General features: G+C 40.9%; 2 protein-coding genes across 6 annotated transcripts in view; one reads left to right on the forward strand and one right to left on the reverse strand.

Moving 5' to 3' along the window:
- The window catches only part of ESR1 (estrogen receptor 1), a 205,466-nt gene that overhangs the window by 45,790 nt on the left and 133,768 nt on the right, over positions 1-25,908 (reverse strand). For all 5 annotated transcript variants that reach the window (XM_079971531.1, XM_079971532.1, XM_079971529.1 and 2 more), the window contains one exon: positions 13,072-13,404. In XM_079971531.1, coding sequence (XP_079827657.1) covers positions 13,072-13,404 — 333 coding nt within the window. The remainder of the gene's footprint in view (positions 1-13,071; positions 13,405-25,908) is intronic.
- LOC307213408 (uncharacterized protein) overlaps positions 1-25,908 on the forward strand; it is a gene marked incomplete at its 3' end in the record, with an annotated part of 117,316 nt that overhangs the window by 18,218 nt on the left and 73,190 nt on the right. The gene's annotated exons all lie outside the window — the stretch shown is intronic.

The raw sequence follows: 25,908 nt of genomic DNA on the forward strand, positions 1-25,908 counted from the left end.
AATGGCTGCCTGCTACTTCATGAGAACTGGCTGTGTTGGCTCTCAAGGGAGCACTTTTGGTTCTGTGATATTTTGGAAGCTGAAACAAGACACACAGACCAAAAAGAGAAGCCGCTTTTCCCAGAACATTCATCAAATGTCCTGTCAGTATAAGTAAAGGGAGCACAACTGTAAACTTAGCAGTGGCATTAAAACAACAACAACAACAACACATATCAGAAAGACCTAAGTCCTCTTTAGATGTTGTTAACCTCTATTCATGGAGGGCCATGGGCCCTCACATGATTCAGAGACTTAGGAATTCAGTCATGGTGCAGTTAAGACTGTCCCATGCTTCACACAGCATACAGGAGTGGGGAACCCTTGGCCCTCTGGATGTTGCTGAACCTCAACTCCCATCAGCCCTAGTGAGTATGGCCAGTGGAGCAGGACAGTGGGAACTGTAGTCAAGCGTTTCCCCCCACTTGTCCTACCACCCTTTCCTGGTGGGGGGCACTTCTCCTAGAACCCTTGGAGCAGCTGCTTTTGCCACCCCTGGCTTCTACCACCACCTGTCCTGAGGTCAGTTCTTTGGCTCTGAAGAGGAAGTGAGATGCAGCAGGTGTAGCTCATGGGATTGAGGTGGGCGAAGCCTGTAACTGGGCTTGATCCTCCTTGAATGTTGACAACACTTAAAGGCTGAAGTGTCGATTAACCCAGATAAGGCTTTTCTGGCCATAGCTACTATATTAAAGAAACAAATTAGAGGGGTAAAAATTATGTTATACCTACTGCGTCTTAAGACTAAACTGGAGCATCCTGATAGAAGAAGCCTGACAGTAACTTCTGTTTCTGATGTAATGTGAAAATTGAGATTCCAGATAGCTTCTGGAGTTCAGATACCATGCCACAGGAGAGATCTGCTATCCAGGTGTTCAGTTTGAATGTGTGAGGGCAGCAGCGCCATGCATGACAGCCCTCACTCCATATCTTTCTTCCCACCAAAGACCTTTGCATATTCTGTCTGAAAGTCTGTCTGAAAGCACACTCACCCATAAGTGGCCCAAACTCATTGCCTGTACATTTCTAGCTTCCCTATTGTGCTTAAACTTACACTGCAGCCTGCTCAATCTCTGCCACCCTCTCTTCTCTTTATATGGCAAGAACAAATTTCCCCACCTCCATCTATCTTCTTCTCTTGCTCTCCTCCACCACTGAATTAAGTGATTAAGTCTTTGGGCCAGGCCAGGTGGTCTCTGTGAAACTTTGGCATATACTAACCCAGCAGTAGGCACATTTCAAATTTTGGGAGTGCTGGGGGCACCAGTCACAAAACAGTTGCCATAGAAGGGCATGGCATAAGACAAAATGGCTACCACAAGGAGTATGGCACAACATAAAATGAGAGAGACAACCAGCCCTAACAATCTTACGCTTACTGTGGGAAGTCAGCTATATCTTGCTGGTCCTCGTTATGGAGAACACTCCCCCACCCTCAGATGCTATTGCTGCTAAAAACAACAAAGTGGTCACAACTGAATGCATGCCAGTAGCCAAATGCACAGCACAGAAATCACTAAGAAGGTACCTACACTTTTTGCTCCATACCTTTCTAGGAGGGCTAGATACTAACAGACAGACAGACAGACAGACAGACAGACAGACAGACAGACAGATAGTTCAGAGTCTTGGGGCACTTGCTCAGGGGTGCCACAGGTAGCTTCACAGGCACTAGAGCACTGCTGGGCACCAGGCTGGGAAAACTCAACCAGATGGGCGGGACATAAGTAATAAATTATTAGTATTAGTATTATTACTTTATTTTGAAATAAATGCAAACCTTTATTTTTAACCCAGGTGCATGTTTGATGCTCCCCTCCCCCCATACTTGGTGTACAAAGCAATACCCCTGTGACAAACTGTGACTTCTGCCCCAACATCTTGAAAACTTCACCTGTTTTGGTAACATGTTTGCATTTCTGTGTACTGTTGCACGTGTTATCAGGGATGCGTATTATACACTTGACCCAAAAATGGAATAATGGAACTTGGCTGAAAATATCCCAAGGTGGTAGGATCGAGTGAGGGCTTCTTTTAGCCCTGCTGTTTTTAAACTACTACTTCATAAACCAGATAGTGGGGTTCCATGTTTGCAATAATACTAAGAGCAAAACAGATTTAAGAAGTGGTTTTGAAGGGGAAACATGGTAGGAGGGGGATTTAATTCATTTCCTCATACTCATGTGGTACCCTCCCTCTTACTGCTTTACTGAGATTTGGTGTTGGAGTTAATGCTTCACACAAGATCGGCTGCTATCCTAGCTACTTTGGCCTGCATGTATGGAAGCACATTGTTTCCCAGGCAAGGGCCAAGTATCTGGTTGCTGTATTTATACTAGAGGTAGCCAATCCCAGTCCTCACTACTAACTAAATGGACATACTAATACTAATACACACACACACACACACACACACACACACACACACGAATGTGATGCTCCATGACCGAATAGGGCTCCTGACAGTTTATGCTCTCATTCCTGTATTCCTCTATGGTTAAGGCTCTGAGAGATGGAGGAATCCTACTTTCAAACTAACAGAAGGCCATACTTCACTTTAAAATACATGTGCATTAAGAAAAGGAAAGTAGAAAATCAGTAACATTTGCTCATATTAGGAATTTAAAATTTTGATTCCTAGTTTAAGCCAGTGACAATGGTTTGAGTAAGCACTGGTTCATCCAACACGTTAACCCATAGTGTAAAATGAACAAAGGTTTAACAAGAATGAACAGATGTTGCCACACTGGCAACAATTTGTGATTTGTTTCTTCAAACAAACTATAAGAAGTAAGCCAGAAACAAAGCTCAGCTTCTGCTCGGGGTTTGCTTGAAGCAAAACAAGCACTGGTTCACATATGTTATATAGTCAGCCTCAGGTTTATGTCCTCCCTGTTGAGACAACAGTAGGAGTAGGGGAGGATTAAAGTAGAGATTGATGAGCAGTGTGCATGAGCACACTACAGTCCTTGTTCACATGAAACCATAGTTTCTTTTTAACTAAGCTTTAATGTGAAATTTTAACCCAGCCTAAAATAATGGGGAAAACAAACTGAAGACAGCATTTCAGTGAGTTTCTCTCTTTTTAAAATAGGGAATGTTCTTATCTTTGAGATGATCAGCAATCATATCAGGCATGCCAACATATTAAACAAACACAGAAACGGATTCCTTCAAGAAAAGGCTACGGAGAACAGAATCTGCTAAATCTAAAATGAACTTGAATCTGACAGTGCTTCATCTACAAATAGAAGCTGCTGAGAACATACTGTGCTGTACCAAATAAATGAACTATATCTTCAGAACTAAATAACAATAAAAAATCCTTCCAGTAGCACCTTAGAGACCAACTAAGTTTGTTATTGGTATGAGCTTTCATGTGCATGCACACTTCTTCAGATACTGGTAATTCTTTTAAGTCATTAGAAAACAGAATTGGTCTTTGGAAGAGGCACCTGCACCCATTTTGATGTCTCCATATAGCTCAGGTTTGAAGAATTCCAACAGCTTGTTCATGGGGAAATGGGCAGGTGAATGTACTCACAGACATAGATGTACTTCCTTCCATTTCTACATTCTAGAACTAATTTCGTTGTCTTGCCTGCAGCACTGAAAGCAGAATCCACTTAGGTGAATTTAAGCCCCTAAAGCATTAGTATGTAAGGGTAAGACTTAAATATTATTTTGTCTGCAGAATATTATTTTTTCAAGAGAATTTCATTGCAATCTTTATTAAAATATCAAATCTCCCACCCATTATTTGGATGATGTGCCTGGTTTTGCTTGGGAAAGCAAATTTATCATAAATTTATCATAAAGCTAAACAGAGTCCTGCTTCTCCCATCTGTCCCCTCCAGGGCTATGTGCAAGACATAAAGGAAAGGAGAAAGGGGGCAGCAAAATAAATTATAACAATTTCCCTTGACAACTGCAATAGCATGAATACTTTTAACTGCTGTGTGGGAGTGTCACAATCTGAGAGCTCAAAGGAATATATTATGGGGAGATTTTGAAGTTGGAATGCAGCTGACCATTTGTATTCACTTGGCTTTCTGGAGAATCATAACCAGTTAATGAGCAGCATGTTCCCAGAAAACACATCACTCACCTAACAAGTTTGAGCTCTTTCAACTGAGAACTGCTTCTTTGTTAAATAATGAGATACACTGAAAGTACATGTGCCTGCCATGTTTCCAAATTTCTCAAAGCAGCCAAATTTCTCAAAGAAATTATGGCAGGCTAAATGATCATTGAATTATGTGCATGAAACAGTTCCTCTGGTTGGATAATATATTGATATCTATCCATCCATCTGTCTGTCTGTCTATCTATCTATCTATCTATCTATCAATCATCTACCAACTGTAGGCAAACTCGGCCCTCCATATGTTTTGGGACTACAATTCCCATCTTCCCTGACCACTGGTCCTGTTAGCTAGGGATCATGGGAGTTGTAGTCCAAAAACATCTTGAGGGCCGAGTTGGCCTATGCCTGATCTATCCCTTCACATTTGTCACAGTTAATACCAGTACAGTTGTACCTTGGAAGTCAAACAGAATCTGTTGTGGAAGTCTGTTTGACTTCCAAAACTTTTGAAAACCAAAGCGCAGCTCCTGCAGTCAATCAGAAGCCAGGGAAGCCCCAGACGTTTGGGTTCCGAAAATAGTTTGCAGATGAGAACAGTCACTTCTGGGTTTGTGGCATTTGGGAGCCAAAACATTCGGAAACTAAGCTGTTCAAAAACCAAGGTATGACTGTACTATTAACTAATATTTTTGCCTCAAATGCCATATCTACTTGGAAGTAAGTCTTATTGAATGCAGTGGGGCTAACTTCCCAGTAAAGGGGCTAGAATTGAAGCCTAAGTTGTTTTCTACTTTTCTCAACAAGTAATTTACCTGAAAAAGCAATTGATAATAAGTGAATTAAAATATTAAAGATATGCACTTACATCCGTGCATCTAGTTTGGCCTTAACTATTGTATGTGTTGAGCCTTTCAGGACAATCTGCCTGGGATCAGTGTCAGGAGTTTGAGAGAAAAAAAACCCTTCTTCTAATTTCTGTACTTAACCTGAGTTCAGCTGCATGCAGAGTACAAACTCCAAATGGAAAGGAGATGGCATGAGGCTTTCAAGTTCATTTATGGACAAATCCAGAAAGAAGCAAAACAAACAAGTGGTTTACTCTGTGGCTGGAATGTAGTGGCAAAAGGATGATTTCTGAGAAAAAGAGTAATAGAATGTTCTGAAATAACATAAAATGCAACAAGTGACCTGAAATTTAGAGAATGTAAATAGTTAAGAGACAAAATTTATCCACCAGGAAACAGATAATTTTTTAAAAAAGTCAATGAAATGTTCTCATATGAGGCCATAAGATCACTTATTTCTTTTAAAAAAACCAAAAAACAATTTTGTAAATCTACATCTAAACAAAGAGCAGCATAGTTCTCTGTGCCAGTCAGTAAGTCTTTTATATGGAAATTAAGTATTGCTGTGTCAAACTCTGTGGTGTACAGTGCCATCCTGCAATGTTGCTCTGGTGAAGTAGAATGGGCCTGCATCATACCTAAAGCACCATCTTTATCAACTGTGGTGCAGCACTGTCACATAAAGTAAAGAAGGGAACAGACTGGCAAGGAAATTGGTTGACAGTAACTCCTCAGTGAAACAATAGAGCTTCCAGTAAAAGATACCCTTGGTACCAGGGTAATGTAGAGATCTGAGAAAGATAATTAGTAACCAAGCAATCAGGGGTTAAAAATCCATTCCAGGAGCAAGTTCCATGCCGCAGGGAGACTGCAGGAAGTGGGGATGGGAGTGGAATAACTTGGGGCTGCAGCAAGCTAGAGCAGGTTTAAGCTAGAGAAGGAAGCGGACTAGAGGCAGGAGGTAGGCATTTTGAATACAAGGCCTGGAATTGGTAAGTAGAAATGCTACATGTGTTCATCCACTGAGCAATGGCCTGTCCCTCAAAGGTGACATGTTTCTATGGGAAGGACCCCTCACTGCTGGCTAGTGTTGTGGTGCAGTTCCCTGAAGGTCATATACCACAGTAACTGATGGTCGCCTGTCAAACTGAGTGTTAGGCTGAGCTCTAACAGACCCAGGTTTGGAAATGTGGTAACCTAAATGCATCTTTTATGGTGTATTCAAATAGGAAACTCAATTATATGGCTGAGATATGGTAGGAAGCTGCTTTAATGTGATTTCAATTAATATTCAGAATAGCAAAGGAGACCTGGTGCAATGGTACATAATGCTCATTAATGTCCATGTGTACATACATTAAGGCTACACTCTGTAAGTATATGTCCTGAGGATCCATAGCCTTTGATTCCTATAGTTCAGAGATGTCTATAGGACATTAAACAACCAGGTGCTTGAGAGGAATGGAAAAAGGCCTTCCTCATTCTTACTTAAGCCAATGCCTCATTAAATGCCTCCAACAGGAGTGTCGGAGAAAAAGGAAAATAGCAGCAGAGCATCTCTTCCCAATAGTCAGTCTTTATGAGTCTACTGCCCAATCTAATGAGCTGTTGTGCGTGTCTTATAAAATTGAGCCAACAGAAAGCTAAAATGAAAGATGAAATTCTATGTGAAATTAACTGGAAGCATATCCAACTGGACACAGCATGACTTACTTTCAAGGAAACAAACACTTAAATCTACATAGTGTCAGACTTTCCATCCTGCTGTGTTTGAGGATATTTCATAGCTTCTGTTGTTTTTAAAGAAAGACTTCCAGATAATTAGCTTTATAGTGAAACATTCAGAGAGAGAGAAAATCCTTATTCCTCCAGAAAGCTCTACAAATAATTTGCATATTTTGTCACCCAAACAAATGCATTATCTTATTTAAGAGAAGCAAAACATTAACATCTGTCATTAAAGTTCATTACAATGCCTTCTGTCCTATTGTAAGATGATCTGTATCTCTTTAATGAGATACAATGTTTTGCATGAAAAATATACAGGGACTGAAGCACTGAACACTGGCATATTGCAGGATAAGGTTCAAATCTTAAATGCTTGTTTTCCACTGAAATGGCACTCTATTTCCTCCTTCTCATCACTGTTACATCTGCCTAGTAACCTCATTATATCCTGCACCTTCCCTCCCACTTCCATATGGCAGTAAATATTGTCCACCCAGTGCGCAGTTGTACAAATAACAGTGAAGAGTTGTGGTAAAAGATAACTAGGAATGCTATTATATTTTATCTTCAAATAAAATTCATAAAAGACCTTCCAAATTATTAATAATGTGTTTCCAATAAATGCACAACCACTTTAGAAGAGGTATTCTATTTCCCATTCTAAATTGGCGAGTGCCATTACACTCCTCAGGAGCATCCAAAGTTACAAACACACTCGCACACTTCAGGCTTTCATATAGGGTGAAACAATCTGTGAGGGTAAGGAGCTGCCTAACCGCTCCCCACCCTCGTCCACTGTCCCTTTTCCAGTCCCTCTCCATGAATTTGAGAGGAAAGGTCTGAAGTGGGGGAGCCCTACTCTACTTGTGGAGGATTCCTGAATGATTTAGATTCACTCCCCCCCCCCAACAGGACAACAGAGGGAGATCCCACAAGGACAGGAGGAGTTTGCTTCATGCATTCATCATCCATTTCATACAAGGGTAAGCTAACCAGGGTAGGCATGACTCCCATCAGTAAGAAGTATCCTTAGCCGTTCTAGGTCACACCTTTGTTAAACCATTTGGCCCTGAAGGAGCTGGTCTTGGAGTATGTTGCCTGGGTAAAACACAGATAATCTGCTATCTCTTATTAGGACCACTTGTAGTTGTGCAATCATTCAGTTGATAGGGGATTTACTGGGTAGAGGAATTCTGTATAACACAAAACACTGCACATATTTATACTCAGAGATGTTGGTCCTAGTAGTAGTACTGTTACCTAGTTTGAATTTATTTTAAATAGCACCATGGTGGAGTGAAATGCCTCAAAACAAGTCTTTGAAAACCCAAGTAGATGTAAACGTAGACTACAGCTTTCTAGACAGTGGGAAAGCTAGAGTGAGTATGCAACTTTGACTGAAAAGACAGTAAATTTATCTTAATGTGTGCTGAAAAGAGCTTCTGCAAGTTAGATATTAACTCAGTATTTCACAGCTCCAGCCTGTACAATTGGAGGATGTTGACAGAAAGCAGTAATTCTGCTTACACTTTCACTGCTTATTTTGGCCAGAAATAAATTCAGTGTATTTGTACAAACATAAATACTTCTCAGGTACATAGCCTCTCACTGTGCCCAAATGTTCCTTTCACTATGGTCTCATTAAATGCATCAGCAATTCCACCTTGTCTTACTTTACATTATAAATGGACTCTGCCTACAGTGGCTGATGTTTTCTGTTCTCTCTTTCTTCTATACCCTTCAAATGGCTTTATTTCTCACCAGTCTCATTGGTAAATACAGATACAATTCAGTGTTTAAACAATATATTGTTACCAGCGTCTGAAACTCCCATTGTTCCAGGTGCATTTTGTGACAGGGAATTTCATTAATGTGAGCAGTTTCTGATCTCTGGGCGCAGTACCGAGCCTGAGATTTGAGATTAAAACTGCCATTGCTGGAAGAAAAGGAGGACGCTTTTCTGCCTCCTCACCTCCAGCCAGCCTCTGAAGACTGGAGAAGGTCTGTGTGTCCTTTTGGACCAGGAGGTGCAGTGAAGTCCGTGGTGTCTTTATGATACAGTGGTACCTCGGGTTACATATGCTTCAGTGTGGTGTAGTGGTTAAAAGCGATAGACTCGTAATCTGGGGAACCGGGTTCGCGTCTCCGCTCCTCCACATGCAGCTGCTGGGTGACTTTGGGCTAGTCACACATCTCTAAAGTCTCTCAGCCCCACTCACCTCACAGAGTGTTTGTTGTGGGGGAGGAAGGGAAAGGAAAATGTTAGCCGCTTTGAGACTCCCTAGGGTAGTGATAAAGCGGGATATCAAATCCAAACTCTTCTTCTTCTTCTTTAGGTTACAGACGATTCAGGTTACAGACTCCGCTAACCCAGAAATAGTACCTCAGGTTAAGAACTTTGCCCCAGGATGAGAACAGAAATCGGACTCCAGTGGCGTGGCGGCAGCAGGAGGCCCCATTAGCTAAAGTGGTGCTTCAGGTTAAGAACAGTTTCAGGTTAATAACAGACCTCCGGAATGAATTAAGTACTTAACCCGAGGTACCACTGTATATAGTTTATTTACACATATATACAACCTGAAAACTCCTGCCTTTTCCTCTGCTATTTCTTACCCCATGGAAGGGTTTTCTACATTTGCTGTCTGCCCAGAGTTTCTCTGTAAATGGCCTTCTTAATGGGGCATCACCCATTTCTTTGTGCTCTTTTAATGGTTCATCTCTCCAGGCAATCAACTCATCTGGAAGCCATCCTGGCTTATATTTTAACATGGTTTATATTTTTAAAATGCTAAATTCAATGTCTGGCACCCCAAAATTAGAAGGTGGGTCCCAAATATGAATGCATGAGCATTCTGTTACAGCCAACATAACAGGATAGGGTATGTGCTTAGTTGTAGAATGTGTGGTGCTCATAGCAATTTCTGTTGCTTGTAAATGTGCCTATGGGCCCAAAAAGGTTGGCAGCTCCTACAATAAATGAATATCAGAACAGCAGAAAAACTAAAGATACAAGGCAGCAGTGACTATAAACTGCGGCCCTCCAGATGTTGTTTGATTACAACTACCTACAAAGGAAAATCAACAGTTATCTGACTTTTAGAAGAAATCTGAAGGCAGCCCTGTCCTGTATAGATAAATGTTTAATGTTTGACATTTTACTGTGTTTGATGATTTAATTTGTTGGAAGCTGCCAAGAGTAGCTGGGGCAACCCAGTCAGGTGGGCAAATGTAAATAATAATAATAATAATACCAACACCATCATCCCTGACTACTGGCTACACTGAGGGCAAATGAGGGGAGTCTAGCAACATTTGGAGGGTCACAGCTCAACCACCCCAATATGAATGAAACCTATACTCAATATTTTCAATAGTGGGGGGGCAGTACTGAGAAGAAATGTAAAATGTAGACCACAAATGAAATTGTCATAATGGAGAGACACACATAAGCATTGGAATATGAGAAAGAAAAACGGAAAACATGAGAATAAAGGTTAAACATGAACTGGAGAAAGGAAAACACCTTCACACAAACAACCGTGTTTATTCAGTGTTGCACCCTGAAATAACTAAACTACCCCAATGTTTATCTGTCAGTTCTTTAGAGACCATGATTTGCCCTGGAGAGTTGCAGGTTTAAGAGCATCCCAGCACAGAAGGCTAAGAGAGAGTGGACAAGCTGAAATAAGAAAAGCCTTAAAACTGTAGCTGCAACACATGCTTTGCCATCTCCCTCTGTGGGTGGTTTAGACCTGGGGTTGGCAAAGTGTGGCCCATGGGCTGGATGCGGCCCACGAAGACCATTTTACTGGCCCACAAGCCACCCTGGACTGAGTTGCCCGCTCGGCGAGTCCCCCGCGCACTGCGCTAAACCGGCGCAGGGACTCATTGAGCGATGCCGGAAATTGTGTCTGCGCACACGCAGATACTGGAAATCGCCTCTGCGCATGTCCAGACGCCAAAAATCACTTCTGCGCAGGCACAATTTTTGGCGTCTGCACATGTGCAGAAGCAATTACACACTTGGGTCAGAACTTGGGAGCCTGATTAAATTTCAAACAATAATATTTTCAGCAGCATATGGAAGATAATTACACTTGAATGGTGTGGATTGTCTTTTATTTTCTATTTGTGAAAATAAATTTCACAAAATTAACCAAGAATTGTGGTGTAAGGGAGAAGGAGAGAGAGAGAGAGAGAGAGAGAGGAAGAGGAGGAGAAGGAGGAGAAGGAGGAGGAGGAGAAGGAGGAGGAGGAGGAGGAGGAGGAGGAGAAGAAGAAGAAGAAGAAGAAGAAGAAGAAGAAGAAGAAGAAGAAGAAGAAGAAGAAGAAGAAACGTGGCTATTGAAGAAGAAGAAGAAGAAGAAGAAGAAGAAGAAGAAGAAGAAGAAGAAGAAGAAGAAGAAGAAACGTGGCTATTGTTGGTCCTTCACAGAGTGTTCCTAATTTCACGAACAGTCTTTTAAGGTCAAATGAGAAAACAATGCCTTAAGAAAGCCAGCAACTTCAGTGGCATTAAAACAAAAATGCAATGCCAAGTATTTATCTTTTAAGCTTCAGGAAACCACAAAATAACCATAGCACCATGAATCATCTTGAAACTTCAAAGCCTGCATGCCCAATGTACCATTTTAGGATCATTAAATAATGCAGCTACTGTACTGGGTGTAAATCATTAACCAAGCCCACTAAAAGCAATGCCAACCACTTCAACCTTCTTATTAAAAAAGAAAAAAATATCAACCCTGCCCTTCCCAGTAACTGTACTATTAGCTACTAGTTCTGTTACCTCAGTGTCTAACCACAATTGCCAGCTAACTAACCATCACATTAAGCATGCCTCCCTACCTTACATATTAAGTGAGGGATGACATTTTGCACAGTTAATGGTTGTAGTATCACCAGGATAATGGATGTGTCCTACAGTAGCATTCCATTTTATAGGTTATGATTGATTCAGGACAGTAAAAATATAATTATTACTAACTGTACAATTTCATCCCTGTTTACTCACAAGCAAGTCTCTTTGCTTGCAATCATTATTTAGGAGTTCAACAGAACTTTCTTTTGCGTGAACATGCACACAGGTCTAAACTTGACATGATGTTTTTTGCCTCATGCAGTTTGGAGTTACAGAGCAGATTAAGGAAAAAGCTTACATAGTTGATGTGGAACGGGAGAATCTGCTGCACTGCAGATTCAAATTGGGTCCCTTCCTGCACCAGCCATGCACAGTCAGAGGCATGCTCTCCCTGGTGCCTTGCAAGGGTTTCCTTCCCAATTTGAAAAGCAGGTAAATTGGGGTGGATATTCCAATCAGGACCAAAGTGGGGGCAAAGGGTTAACGCTCCCTTTCCCACAACTCAGTCCCAGTCTGGGTTTGGGGGAGGGGGGGCAGCATGTCAGCTATTTAGATTTTAAATAAATGAATTCACCATGCAACATCAAAATCACATCTAGTTTGGCCCTTGGTGACCCACAAAACCTCATGATAGATACAATTACTATTTCAGCTAAATCTCTACGTACTTTTCGTATTTTTGTTAACGGCCCAGACTTTCTTCAGAAGCATGCATCTACTGACAGTCTTTGAACAGAATAGTCTGTTTTTACATTTTATGCAGATGTGTTCTTAATTGTCTGATATCATGTTAATTGAGGTTTTATCATTGTTTTCTTGTTCTATAAGCCATAAGGGAGTTGTATGAATTCCAACTCCCATTATTTCCAGTAAGCACAGGTGATGGAAACTGTGGTCGAAAACATCTTGAGAGTACAAGGCTGGAAAAAGCTGGAAAAAATAAAAAAATGAAATTGTGCACAGGGATAGATCATATCTAGTTCTTGGCAAGTGGCTGAAAGCTCAGGTGTTATTTGATTATACAAGGACAGTGTTGGCCTACAGTGATAAACCAAGTGTTCTTCAGTTCCAGCCATTCCTTAGTTTTGCACATTCTGCTGCACATCAGTTGTATAAATCAATACTTCAGGCTTTGCAATATGGTACCTTTTTATAGACCTTAAATCACTTTTAGTTAAGATAGAATAGCCCAAATTTAGCCTGAAGATGTGGGAACAAACATTTCATGCTACTATGAACTGCTATGATTACATATTATGTCATCCATGAGATCATCAAACAGAAACTGGCAACTATTTCTTTATCAAACCTTTCTGCTTATACCAGCTATAGCAATTCTAGAAAAGAACAAGTTAATGCCACTGAATATAGTGAGATAATTGTGTGGGTGAACAGAGAAAAGAAGTAATGTTTCTCCAAACTTTCAGACACATTTGCATAAGCAGAATCTAGTCAACAGTTTGTCTTGAGGTATGAACAGCTGTTCAAACATCCTTTACTAATATTCTTACCTGGAACTCTTTTGGCCCAGTTGATCATATGCACCAGTTCTCTGTCAGCCAGGTTGGTCAACAGTGTCATCATAGAAGCTTCATTGAAAGGCCTGCCAGGGTCATATTCTGAATAGACAACAGGTGGTTCAGCCTCTAGTAAGGCACTGACCATCTGATCTGCAGTCAGAGACAGGGCTGGACTGTTCTTTTTGTTATGCTTGATCATCAAAGGACTTGGCCAGAGATTTGGGCTCCTTCTCTCGGCAACAATCCCCGAATTCTTGTTGTCTTGTTCCTCTTTTTGGCGTTTGTGCTTCATTATACGGCCTCCTCTGCGGTCCTTCCGAATTCCTAGAGGGAATATAAAAATTCAGTTAATATAATTCCCTCTTTTTTGAACACAGCACTATTCAATAGCCAGGCTGGGAATTATGCAAATGCCAATGAATCCAATTTTCTGCCCTAGGCTAAGGCATGCTATGCACTAAGCTACACTGTGAATGAATGGGAAATAATTTTTAATAGTAGTAGTATTGTTTATACATCATCATCATTATTTTCTTTATTTTATTGTCTTTTATTTTTTCCTTCTCCCATTTATTTATTTATTTATTTATTTATACTTGAAAATTTCACCAAAAGATTCCTGTGCCTTTCATCATTCTTGAATGTAATTTGTTTTCACATTAATTGATGGAGAATAGCCAAGGAAAACTGCAGAAGAAATGTTTGGCATACTACTAGCAATGTACCAATGTGATGAAAAAGAAAAGGATAAAAAGAGCCACTGCTTGATGGAAGTTTCAAACAAACGGTCTGCCACCTGGGAAACTGTAATTACCACATCAAAGGCAAGGTGTGGGTGGACATCTCTGTTTAAGCATTGACTTCACTCTGTACAAAACACTCTAATAATTTAATCAATCCCAAGCCAATAAATCTTGACTTAAAGGCTTCAGTTTAAATCTGACAATGAGGCTTGAAGTTTGTGGTGCTGCTTCCACCTATATCTCTTCTGGGGAAAATGTCTTCTAAGGTTGGAAAGAACTGTTCTACATTGTGAATATCTCTATGTATTGAGTGACATGTAATTGAATGAATTTAAAAAGAAAGAAATACCTAAGAAGGTTGGATTATTTAATTGAAATTTATGCACGTTGTCAACTTTCCAACTCTTCAAATAATTGTAAAGAGGTTCTGCAAATCCACACTTGCCACCTGATCCTTTATTTTAAAGACAACATGCCTGAAGAAGCCTATCATCAGAAACAGCAAAACTTGTGGCAAAACTTTACCATCCGACAAATCTAACTAGCAAACTAATAAGGACAACTCAATCAGAAGCTTCTTGAATTCTGCCACATGACTCACAATTAATATGATACTGGTTTGGTCTATGAAAACAGAATAGGCAAGCATATGAATGAAGGGCAAGAATTTTCACATAGTTATTTGCCTTGTAAATTGACTGTATCCTGCATTATGTCAGTTACTAATTGCATGTGTCTTTACTCTGAAGAATCATTTGATTGTTTAAAAACAAAGTGCAGATGTGCAGATTCTTCTGACTTCTTGTTTATGTGTTTAAACATTTGTGAGCTATCTTAGAACTCAAAGAGCTAAAATACAACTTTTATAGATTTGTCATGGCTATTGGTCTAGTCTACAAGAAATGCTAAGCTATTTCTTGTATGAATGAGCTCCATGAGCCAGAGCAAAATGTCAGGTTTGAAGGTTCCCTAGCTCCCCGTCCCCTCTTCTTGCACGGTCAGGATAACTTCTGTTGTGTTTTACTTTCACTTTCAAAGGATCTCATCTTAACATTATGTATGAACCAGAGATCGTGGTTTACAACAAACACTGGTTAGTTTCTAAACAAACCAACTTCAAACCATGGATTATGAAGGTGTCTTTTAAAACTAATCATTGCTTGATGAAAAGCTGGCCAAGTAGTAGACTGGGGGCAAGAGAAGGGAACGTGTGAGCCTGACACTTTGCTCAGGCTCGTGGAATCACATCAATAGAGAATTAAACCATGATTTAACATTTAAATGGATGAAGCTGTTCTGCACACAAAGGGATGGACATATGGGCAATCTTCTCTTTTGAACTGAGTTAGAAAGCCTGCATATGCAGAATCTGCTGTTATTATGAAGTTCTGAACTCTGGGGCCAATTCTCTCCAATGCCAATTTATTCATCTAATAAGTGGTGCAGCTAGAGTCAATGGAGCCACAGGCAGAAAGAGGCAGATGGCAACAAGCCTAGTGTCAGCACCTGGGTGGGATGGGCTTGGCAAGGCTCATCAAGGCTGGCTCTTGACTGCCACAGCATCCTTGAAACTTGGTGTGAAACTCCATATACAGTGGTACCTTGGTTTTTGAACATCTCGGAAGTTGAACGTTTCGGTTTTTGAATGCCGAAAACTCGGAAGTAAATGCTTTGGTTTTCAAACATTTTGGAAGTTGAACGGTCTTCCAGAACGAATTACGTTCAAAAACCGAGGTACTACTGTACTCAGAATATTTACTCCTTTTTTAACAAAATTGGCAAACTGTGTTTGGGTTTTTTTGCACTAACTTAACAAGGAATGTAGATGCAGTTATTAAGCAGGGGAGGGGGGGAGAGAGAAATGGAAGAGAAATGTTAGTTATGCGCTTCCCAACTGAGATACTATATATTGCCATCTAAAGGGCCCATTAAGATTAAATCCAGGGACTAAAATTAAAATTCTCCTTGGTTTGGGGTTGTGTTGGGCAACTAGGAAATCATGAAAACATTTGGATCAAAAGTCTTCCAATGTTCCTCGACAGACACCCCCCCAAACTGTCTCAGCACTCACACACCTCTCTTTTGGTCTACCGATGTTGGTGCTCTGATGCTGAAAGGGCAAGGCCCATGCAGAAGGTAAACGTGACATTGGATTTCCCTCAAAATTGGAGAGGGGTGTGGGGTATCCTATGATGCCTTAGGCACCTTCCCAGGGGCAATATTATTTGGTGAAAGCTAAGCAAATATTTTAGTCCAAGTTGCATAAGCAGTCAAAAGCTCTAGGTTGCAGTATCTGTGTTCTTCAGGTGGGAATCAAGTAGATGACATGTATCAGCCAGTATTTTGGGAACCAGCATCTAATTACTCATCTCTGACAAGAAAACCAACTATTCCTTACAGTATAAATGTCTGTGGCTCATTTATCTCCCAGTATATTCTTCCAAACAACAAGTTGCAAATACTTATCCACTTGATAGAAATTTTCTCAAGACAGCTTTGGGCACCAGAACTGAGAATTTTAAAAAGATTAATTTTATGCATTCTGTCTTTCTTACATCAGCAGCTAGAAATGTTCTGACCTACAGAGACAAAGGTTTTTTTAAATCTGTAGATGCATCACTGCTCATAAGAGATTTATAGGTTTTTTTCTTACTAGCTCTTATCCCATAGAAGGAGAAGAAACAAGAAGAGATTATTATTAATTCTCTTGAACAAAAAGGGAGTAAGTGCACTTTTCTCTTCGGGGGGAAAAAACCTTGAATGTCTCCATTTTTTTCTGCTTATCAAATTTTATCATGAGTACCCAATACAAAAAAAAAAGGGATATAACATGAGCAGCAGACAAGACACACATTCCTAAAGGGGGGGGGGGGTTCCTCCAAGGCTACCATTTGAATGAGTCACTTTTGGAGCTAAGTGTTAACCAAAGCCTAAGAGCTATGTTAGAACTTAGCTGACTATGAAGCTAGAAGGTTCATATATGACTCCTATACAAAAACACAGCACTGGAATTCAAAATACAATAAAAAAGAAAAACCAGAAAATGAACTGAATCGATTCAGAATTATTCAAAACTCACAAACAATACATTATTTGTTTCCTGTAAGTAGATACAAATTTTAACTACGACAATAAAAATGTTACAAAAGCTCATCACATAAAATAAAAAGTCCAAAATAAAAATAAATAAATGTTACAGATGGTAATTTTGCTACTCTTAAAATATTTAAATCTTCATCTTCTGTGATTAAAGCTATTGGATGAACGGCACAGAAGCAACTATTTGCCCAGTGTAAAACAAATGCTTTGCTTTAAAAGCTTGGCTAGAGTTGGGGAAGAAGTCACACTCCGGATGTTGTGGGACTACACTTCCCATCACCCCTGATCATTCATCTACAAAAATAACAACAGCATGCCATTTGTGCTACCCCCTTCCTCCAATCATATCCTTTGCTCATTGGGTTTGTTCCATTTTACTTTCCATTCAAGCCAACAGCGTTCTGTGTTCTGCAACAAGGCAACTGTAGAACTGATATAACAACCTGAGCTTTGTTACAGCAGAAGCCATACGTAGCCAAACCATTCACATTTAAAGTTAAATCACCTGCTCTCAAGCAAAAACAAAACAAAAACAAAAAAACACACTTAATTGCCCACTAAAATGCTCTCAATTGAAAATTGTCCATAAAAGAGAAAATTGCCTCACTGAAAAGAAAAAAATAAATATGGAAATGGAGACAGGGACAATAACAAAAAAAAGTGAGTTCTTTCTGAACAGATAGAAAAGATGCCTCCAGGGATCATATTCTACATGTAGGTAGTACTACTCGTGCAACCAAGACCAGAATTTCTGAGCACAGGTCCAAAATACGCAATGCTTGTCTAGACGCCCCGTTAGTCCAGCATTTCCAGCAAGAGGCTCACACTGAAAATGACCTGAGTTTTTTCATTCTGTGGACTTTTAAAAGCTACCCTTTAGATCTGTTGATGTACGAAGAGCCTTGTTACAAAAAGTGTACAAATTAATATTTCAATTAGGAATCTTGTTTCCAAAAGGTCTGAATACCGAATTTGACCTTGGATGTTATATATAAATTAATTTTTGTGCCTTTGTTTGTTTAGCAGTAACAGAGAAGCATTACTGTACCTTTAACAATGTACAAATGTGATGATTGATTCCATGCACCTGTAATGTATTTAAATGTTTGTTACCATATTCACTGTGACTGTGAGCATTTCGTATGATCTTTTGTCTTGAGCGAACCGTGTTGAGTGATTAAGTAAGACACAACATAAGATGGTATTGCAGATATTTTATGGTCTTTCATTTATTGTAACAGGAATGCCATTTTGTATTATTTAGCACTATTGCTGTTAAACCTGGATAATATGCAGAGACCAGGTCTCTATTTGGTTCCATTTGACTATTTGTACCATTTTCACCATGGGAGTAGTGAGGAGTTGTTTTCCTGCAACCGCGGATACATATATCGCTTAGCGCTTCCAGCAAATGACTATTTGAAGAACGCTTTCTCGCTACCGCTCCTACATATGTGCCTTTGTGCATCCAGTGAATGGCTATTTAAAGAACAATTTGTTTGCTCCAGCTGTGTAATGTAATACTTACTGCATACACAACCAGTACAGTAAAGAGAGAGACATTAGTTCATTCTATGTTTATGAGTATCTCCAGACTTGGTTATGCAGACTGCACTTTAGTTTGCTTATTGTTTAGTAGGTTTATGAGGTTATATACCTATTCTAGTAAAATTGACCTTTATATTCATAAGCCAGTTTTTGGTGTTGTTGGTTTGTTGTATAATCATTGTCATTACACCTGATACTTTTTGTGTATACATCATATTCCTAGCACCATTAGCCCATGAATAATCATATTTAGTGGATGCAAGAGCAGCCTAATTTTGAATATGTAGAAATGAACGATAACAAGGAAGGGAATCTGCCCTTTGATGCTGTGTAAGGCAACTTGCATACTGACCATGCTACATAAATAAATAATAAAAGTTTCTGAAGACTATACATCTGTATTTATCAGAAACTTTCCAAGTATATTTATTATATACTTGGTGCCAAAAAAGAAAAGGGCCATTTGAAGAAAATAGCATCTGTATAAAGCCATGAGAAGACAATACTATACTAAGAGCAGAGATAGGTGTGGGGAAGACATCTTCTATTACAGGTTTCAGTCTAACATTTAGGAGACAGCTGCAGGACTCATAAAGAAAAGATCCTTTCAGACAGCTATCTTGTTCAAGTGAAATTTTTCACTCCATAGATTTTTCAAGTGACAGGCATTTACCACATGCTGAAAAATCCAAAATTATTTAATTCCTGCTTCAGAACTTCATTCAATCAATATAAATGTTCAGCTATGTATTGCTATTTCAGTTGAATGTTTGCACTATTATTTATTGAATTTACACCCTGCCTTTCCTCCTGATGGAGCCCAGGGTGGGAAACACATACACAATTTAAAAACAAATACAAGCAAAATATGGCTAAAACATGAGACTTTTTGGTGAAGAACAGGTAGTCACTCAATAATTGAATGAATGAATGAATGACATTATTTTAGTGGGTCACTTTATCTTATAGACCTGTGAGGGCTTTGATAAATGACAGAGGTCTAATATAGGCAGCAAGTGGAAATAAATTCACGTGGAAATCCATCATAGAGTTGCTCAGTCATCTGTATCACTTACAGTGTGGTGGTGCTATATCTTCTTCACTGCCACACAATGTGTAGCAAAGGCGTGCAGCCAGTCCCAGATTCTGTCCTTGGCATCTCCTGGCAGGGCTGTAATACACTCTTGTATGAAACCCCGGAAGAGCTCCTGCCAGTCAGTGTAGAGGCAATAAATAATCTTCCTTATTTCTATGCTCACTTTTTTATCATAAAGTCATAGAATTGTAGAGTTGGAAAGGACCCTGAGGGGAAATCTAGTCCAACTCCCTGCAATGCAGGAATCTCAACTGAGTGCCTGCACCTGGCAGCAATACAAAAACAATTCCCTCAGATTCATTTGAAGTTGTTGGCATTGGCAAGGTTAAAAGGAACATGAGGAGTGGGAGAATCATGCTCAGTTCTATTATCAAGGTACCCTCTGAGGTGATATTATGAAGGGTGCCTGGAAGCAGTGGACAAGAACTCTGAAAAACTCATTGCGTGGCAAGACCCCAAACCCTCCCCCTATGTTGGAATAAGGACACTTGACACCAAAATTTTGGTTAATGGGCTGAGCTGAAAATGTCACAACTTTATTGGTTACAGAATGTGAATATTAGTGGCTTAGGCATTGGAACCGAACCAACTATATCTGACTCCTGCCCGCCTTCAGGAAGTCTCAGAAGGGTTAACCACCAGTAGGGTGAGCCCTGTGATGCAAATCGAATAGGAACTCCCCCAGGGTCACCAATAGGGGTCATGCCATGGCCCTAGCCCCCGCCTGGGCTTTGGATGGGGCCATGCCCCCCAGATTCCTTTAACGGAATACCCTTGAAATAGGAGGAGTAGGTGATGGCCACTACCTCCCCTCACCTCCAACCGAATACTCCAATGCCTAACTGCCAAACCTTACATAGTTGTGACAATTTGCTACAAGGTAGGCGAGAAAACCAAATGGCTGGTGCCAATTTGTCAAGTGGAAACAATTCCTACCAGGCCCCTTCAACAGGCGACCAACCGAGGTCCATAGCAAGGTCAAAGGATTAAGAGCCTAATCTGAGGGAGGGAGGGAGGGAGGGAGAACTGTGCGAGCAGGAACCAGGAAAAAGGGGCGAGTTCCCGCATGTGGGCAGTTTAAATGCTGTGTGCCACGCCCCCTGGCCAACTGGACTGGTCAGCCTAGGGTGCCGGGGGGTGGGGGACTCCCTAAGACGCAGGGGCTAGCTACACCCCTGTGCATGGGGCAGGATCGTGTCCAGCCCGCAACTCCATTTCCCTGGGGAAGGGAAATGGCTTTTTAGTTCTGAAAGCAGTTTACAATGTGACAGCATTGAGTTCTGCTTCCAATAGGCACTCTTTTATTCTCTTGGAGAATAGGATATAGTCCCAGACCCTCCTGCATCATAGCATCTGCCCTTGACTAATGGAAGCCCCCCCCCCCCAGCTGAAGAGGGGCCAAGCAAATAATGGGTTTTACTGAGACCTACTAAAAGTAATGTACCTAACATAGACATGTTGATTGATTTCAATGGATCTACTAACAATAAAACTTAAGAGGAACCCAGTGTTTGTGGACAGTGTTCTTATACAGTTTAGTCACTAGGTGGCACAAAACTTACTTGGCTCTGTGGAATCTGGAATTTCCATTGGCTGTACTGTTCTTGCAGATGTTCTGAGTTATAGTCCCTCCCATATTTAATATATCTGCATAAAGATCTGGTCTCGACAAATCTTATATTGTAGAATAAGGCAACATAATGTATTACCGACACCTCAAATTACACGTTTCAATTATTGCCTGCATAGAGTAATCTAATATTTGTTTCAAAATAAATACTGGGGGGGGGGGGGAGCAAGCCAGGTTGGCTGGCACAAAAACGACCATGTACCTGTAGCCCTACTCTCCAAACATCTAGTAACAAACCTAATGGGGAAATCCAAAGTGAGATTCACAATCTGTTACGCATGCACTTGTCTGGATTCTAGGTGGTGCAGAACACAAGTACTTTCTTGCAAAAATGTAAGATATTTTCTTCCTATCCTCTATATATGTCAAGTGGACAAATATATAAGTCATGGGGGAGGGGAATATAAAAATTACCAACTGTAGCCTTCTAAAAGAATCTTTCAGCCATCAATTTGATCTCAAATTGTCTGGTCTGGCACAAGCCAGTCAATGTGACACAGGCTTATAAATCAACTTTCCATTGTACTGTTTAGAGCATAAAGCACACAAGGAAACCATTTTTAAGAAGCTTCAATCTTAAATTTCCCTCCCTCCAGCTGTGTTTGTGCATTGATCCAAATATTGCTACTCTATGTGTGTTTGTGCCTGAAGCAGAATATTTTGGCTGAGGCACCATGGGATATATCTTTTTTTCCCCTCGAAAACTATTTCCCCAAACTACCATGCCCTCTATACTACCTAAAATATCAGGTAGCACAGTATGTATTTTCATTTTTGTTCATGTTTGACATGGATGGGACTGAAGACAATATTAGGTTACAGAAGGCAGCATGCGCAGTACTGTTTACTGTGTACGCTAAATGGGATGACTACCTGTCATTCACACTTTACAAATTGATAAATTTTGCTATTCTGTGTTCTGAAGGACACTGGACATATGCTACCTTTGTTCTGCACATGTAATCCTCTGTAGAAGCCAGCTGCAGGATTAAAACAAGAGCCAATCTACAAGTGTCTATGCTAGGTCAGTCAAAGTAGTAGTGGTAGTAGTAGTAGTAGTAGTAGTAGTAGTGATAATAATGATGATAATGATGATAGTAGTAGTAGTAATACTTTTATTAATACTCTACCCATCTGGCTGGGATTCCCAGTGGGAGGTGGAAGGCAGCAAGCAAACATGCCACAACACAATGGAATAAATGTTTTTTTGTTTTTTTCAGTAGCCGCCCACAGTGCACTTTATGTGAAAGTTATTGTGAGGCATTTGGCCCAAGAGATAATAAATGTCAGCGTTCAATCTTTTATATTACAGTTATGGGGCAGGAAAGTGTTGGCACTGTCAAGCTCCAATGCCAGGTTTATACCCATGCAATGCAATGTGCTACAGCAGTATATTTTGAGAAAACTATTACTGAAGTTATTAATGCAGTATTTCAGCTGCAACTACTACCTCATCCTTTGCAGTGCAATTCTATCATGTCTACTCTGGCACAAGTCACATTGGGTTCAATGGTACTTACACAATTGTCAGTGTGTGTTTAGAATTCCAGCCTTTGTGAAACTGTGTCCTAAAACTCACATCTACCAGTACAACCCTAGGTATATGTCTACTCAGTACAGGTACCAATCCTATAACCAGGTTCCAATATAATATAAACTCTGGGATACAGCTTATTTTACTAGTTTTATTTAATATGCGATGATGTTTTCATGCTTGCCTTCTAGCATGTCTATTTTTGTCTTTTCTTTCTTTTTGGAGTTAATTTCTGCTGCTACTTTAAACTGCTGGGATTTTAAAACAATGAGAACAATTATTTAATTATTTAATCTGTGCCTAATATGCATATTTTCTTTCTGTTGTAGTTCAAATATACTTTTAAAATACAGAATACATAAAAATCTTTGCTATGGGTTTATACAGTGGTACTTCGGGTTACATACGCTTCAGGTTACAGACTCCGCTAACCCAGAAATAGTACCTCGGGTTAAGAACTTTGCTTCAGGATAAGAACAGAAATCGCGCGGCAGCAGCAGGAGGCGCCATTAGCTAAAGTGGTGTTTCAGGTTAAGAACGGACCTCTGGAACGAATTAAGTACGTAACCAGAGGTACCACTGTATATTTTTTGGCAAAATTATAGCAACATGTTAGAATCATACAATCGTAGTATTGGAAGGTCATTTAGTCCAACCCCCTGCAATGCAGGAATCTTTTTGCCTAAGATGGTGCTCAAACCCACAACCCTGAGATGAAGAAACAATTTTTTCTTCATTTATCTCCTGGTTTAGAAACTGATTTATCTCATTCTAAAGCCTGCCTTTCCTAATCTAAATTGTCATTATTATTGTCATTATTAATAAATTTGGAAGGCCTGGGCAAATACAGTGGTGCCTCGCAAGACGAAATTAATTCGTTCCGCGAGTTGCTTCGTCTTGCGATTTTTTCGTCTTGCGGAGCGCGGATTCCCCGGTTATTAATGGCTTTAAGAAAAAGAAAGCAAACCCGCAAGACGTTTTCGTCTTGCGAAGCAAGCCCATAGGGAAATTCGTCTTGCGAAGCACCTCAAAAAATGAAAAACCCTTTCGTCTAGCAAGTTTTTCGTCTTGCGAGGCATTCGTCTTGCGGGGCACCACTGTATTGCACATTTGATTAACTCATAGGCCCTTTTGAGCACAATCTTCTGTGCAAGTGGCATACAAAGAAGCAGGTGACAATGAAACAGGCAATGCATATGGTGGGCTCTCAGTCTAAAAGGGTAGTCTAAATGTTTACACAGCATTAATACAATTATTTAATTTATTTATTTTCAAGAGAACATTTTATTTTATTCTTACTGTCACATCACATAGCTTAGTGTGGCGTTTTAAGCTATTTACCTGCTGAGGTTTGCACCACTTTCTAAATTGGTGAGATAAAAGATAATTGTTTAATCAGCATACAAACATTTCTCCTGAACCTAGCAGCCTCCTGAAGGAGCAAAGAGATTAAGCAGAGTGAGTGGCAACAGTTATGAGATCCGCTGTCTCCCAGGAGCCTGCATTGTAAGGCTAATTCACCTATCTAGACTCAACCTGGGTGAATAAACACAACCCTTCTATGTTGCTAGCCACTCTTACAAACCACCCAGCCTCTATCTAGAGCTCTCCTACATTATGTGCTCTGAAATGTATGCCTAAAGGCAGATTCCAGTTACTGCTGCAGAGTTGCATTATTGCTTATTGCTTAGCATCTGCCTGAGATGTGGCTGTGATCACACACTCTATTTTACTGTGCCCTCACTACTAATAGCAGACCATCCAGGACAACAACAACAACAAAAATCTGTCAAAATTTGTTACGGTTTGCTTCTAAAGCTGTGGAGCTCATTGTCATGAACTGGTAGAACGGTGGGGAAGAGGAAGAGGATCCTGGCGAAGGGTAGCTGGGATTGGGACACACTGAGGTGAGCAGGGGATGGGGAAGGAAGTACTCACAGGGTGATGGATGATGGTGAGGGGACAAAGGTCAATGCACAGGAACCAGAGCAGCAGGACCCACCACCAGTGCCAGAGAGGCCCCTGTCTCCATGAACATGGTGGGCCCTGAGGTATAGGGAGCAGCAGGAGTGGCACTCTAGGAGGCTAAGGCAGGCAAGGGCCCACAGCCCAGCTCCTGAGCCCAGGTGGGGCTCGCTAGCTCTGGGAGGAAAGGTGTGATTCCTCAGCTGGAGTAGGCTTGGAACAGGTGAGGGTCACATGCCTCATCAAGCACAGATGCTGCAATTAGCATGCAACATATAAAAGGGAAGCAGAGCTGAGGTGCTGTGCCTGCTCAATGGCCCATGTTGATGGCTCTTGGCTTGGATGCCACTGGACCTCTACAGGACAGTGCTTGACTCTGCATTGTTATCTGACTGCTGGACCTGGCTACTTGGATTGACCCTGGACTATGTTTCCTGACCTTTGGACTTTGCTTGTGTGGCTTGACCCTCAGACTTTGGACCTGACATACTGACTGGCTGCCAGGTAGGTTCAGGACACTCAGAGTGCACTTCCAACCACTTTAAACAAGCATCTGTGAGGATCCCCCCCCCCAAAAAAAAAATCTCCCTTAAACAGCGGTCAGCATAGTTCAGATGCAAATGAAACCAAGACTGCCCTGACCATTCCCATTGGTGCAAGGGGGCCTTGTCTAGAGACGGTTGAGGTAGGTGACAAGGCTTAACCACTCTTTCAAAGTGTGGCCATCAGGTCCAGACATAGCTATGAGCTGCAGCTTTCATCCAGAAAAATCCAGGGTGTGCCTTATGTAATTCCCTTGGCACATTCTCCTGCCCTTGTGGGGAAAACCACCACTCCCATGCCCTACAAGATGCAGCCACCATCTAGGCTCATGTCTATACCCTTTGTCCAGAACAGCCAACATTCTGCTTCTTGATACTGTCTTGGCCCTCCATAACAGTATAGGTAAAGGTAAAGGTACCCCTGCCCGTACGGGCCAGTCTTGACAGACTCTGGGGTTGTGCGCCCATCTCACTTAAGAGGCCAGGGGCCAGCGCTGTCCGGAGACACTTCCGGGTCACGTGGCCAGCGTGACATTGCTGCTCTGGCAAGCCAGAGCCGCACACGGAAACGCCGTTTACCTTCCCGCTGGTAAGCGGTCCCTATTTATCTACTTGCACCCGGAGGTGCTTTCGAACTGCTAGGTTGGAAGGCGCTGGGACTGAGCAGCGGG

Source organism: Podarcis cretensis, assembly GCF_951804945.1.
Source record: "Podarcis cretensis genome assembly, chromosome: 3".
NCBI classification, from domain to species: domain Eukaryota; kingdom Metazoa; phylum Chordata; class Lepidosauria; order Squamata; family Lacertidae; genus Podarcis; species Podarcis cretensis.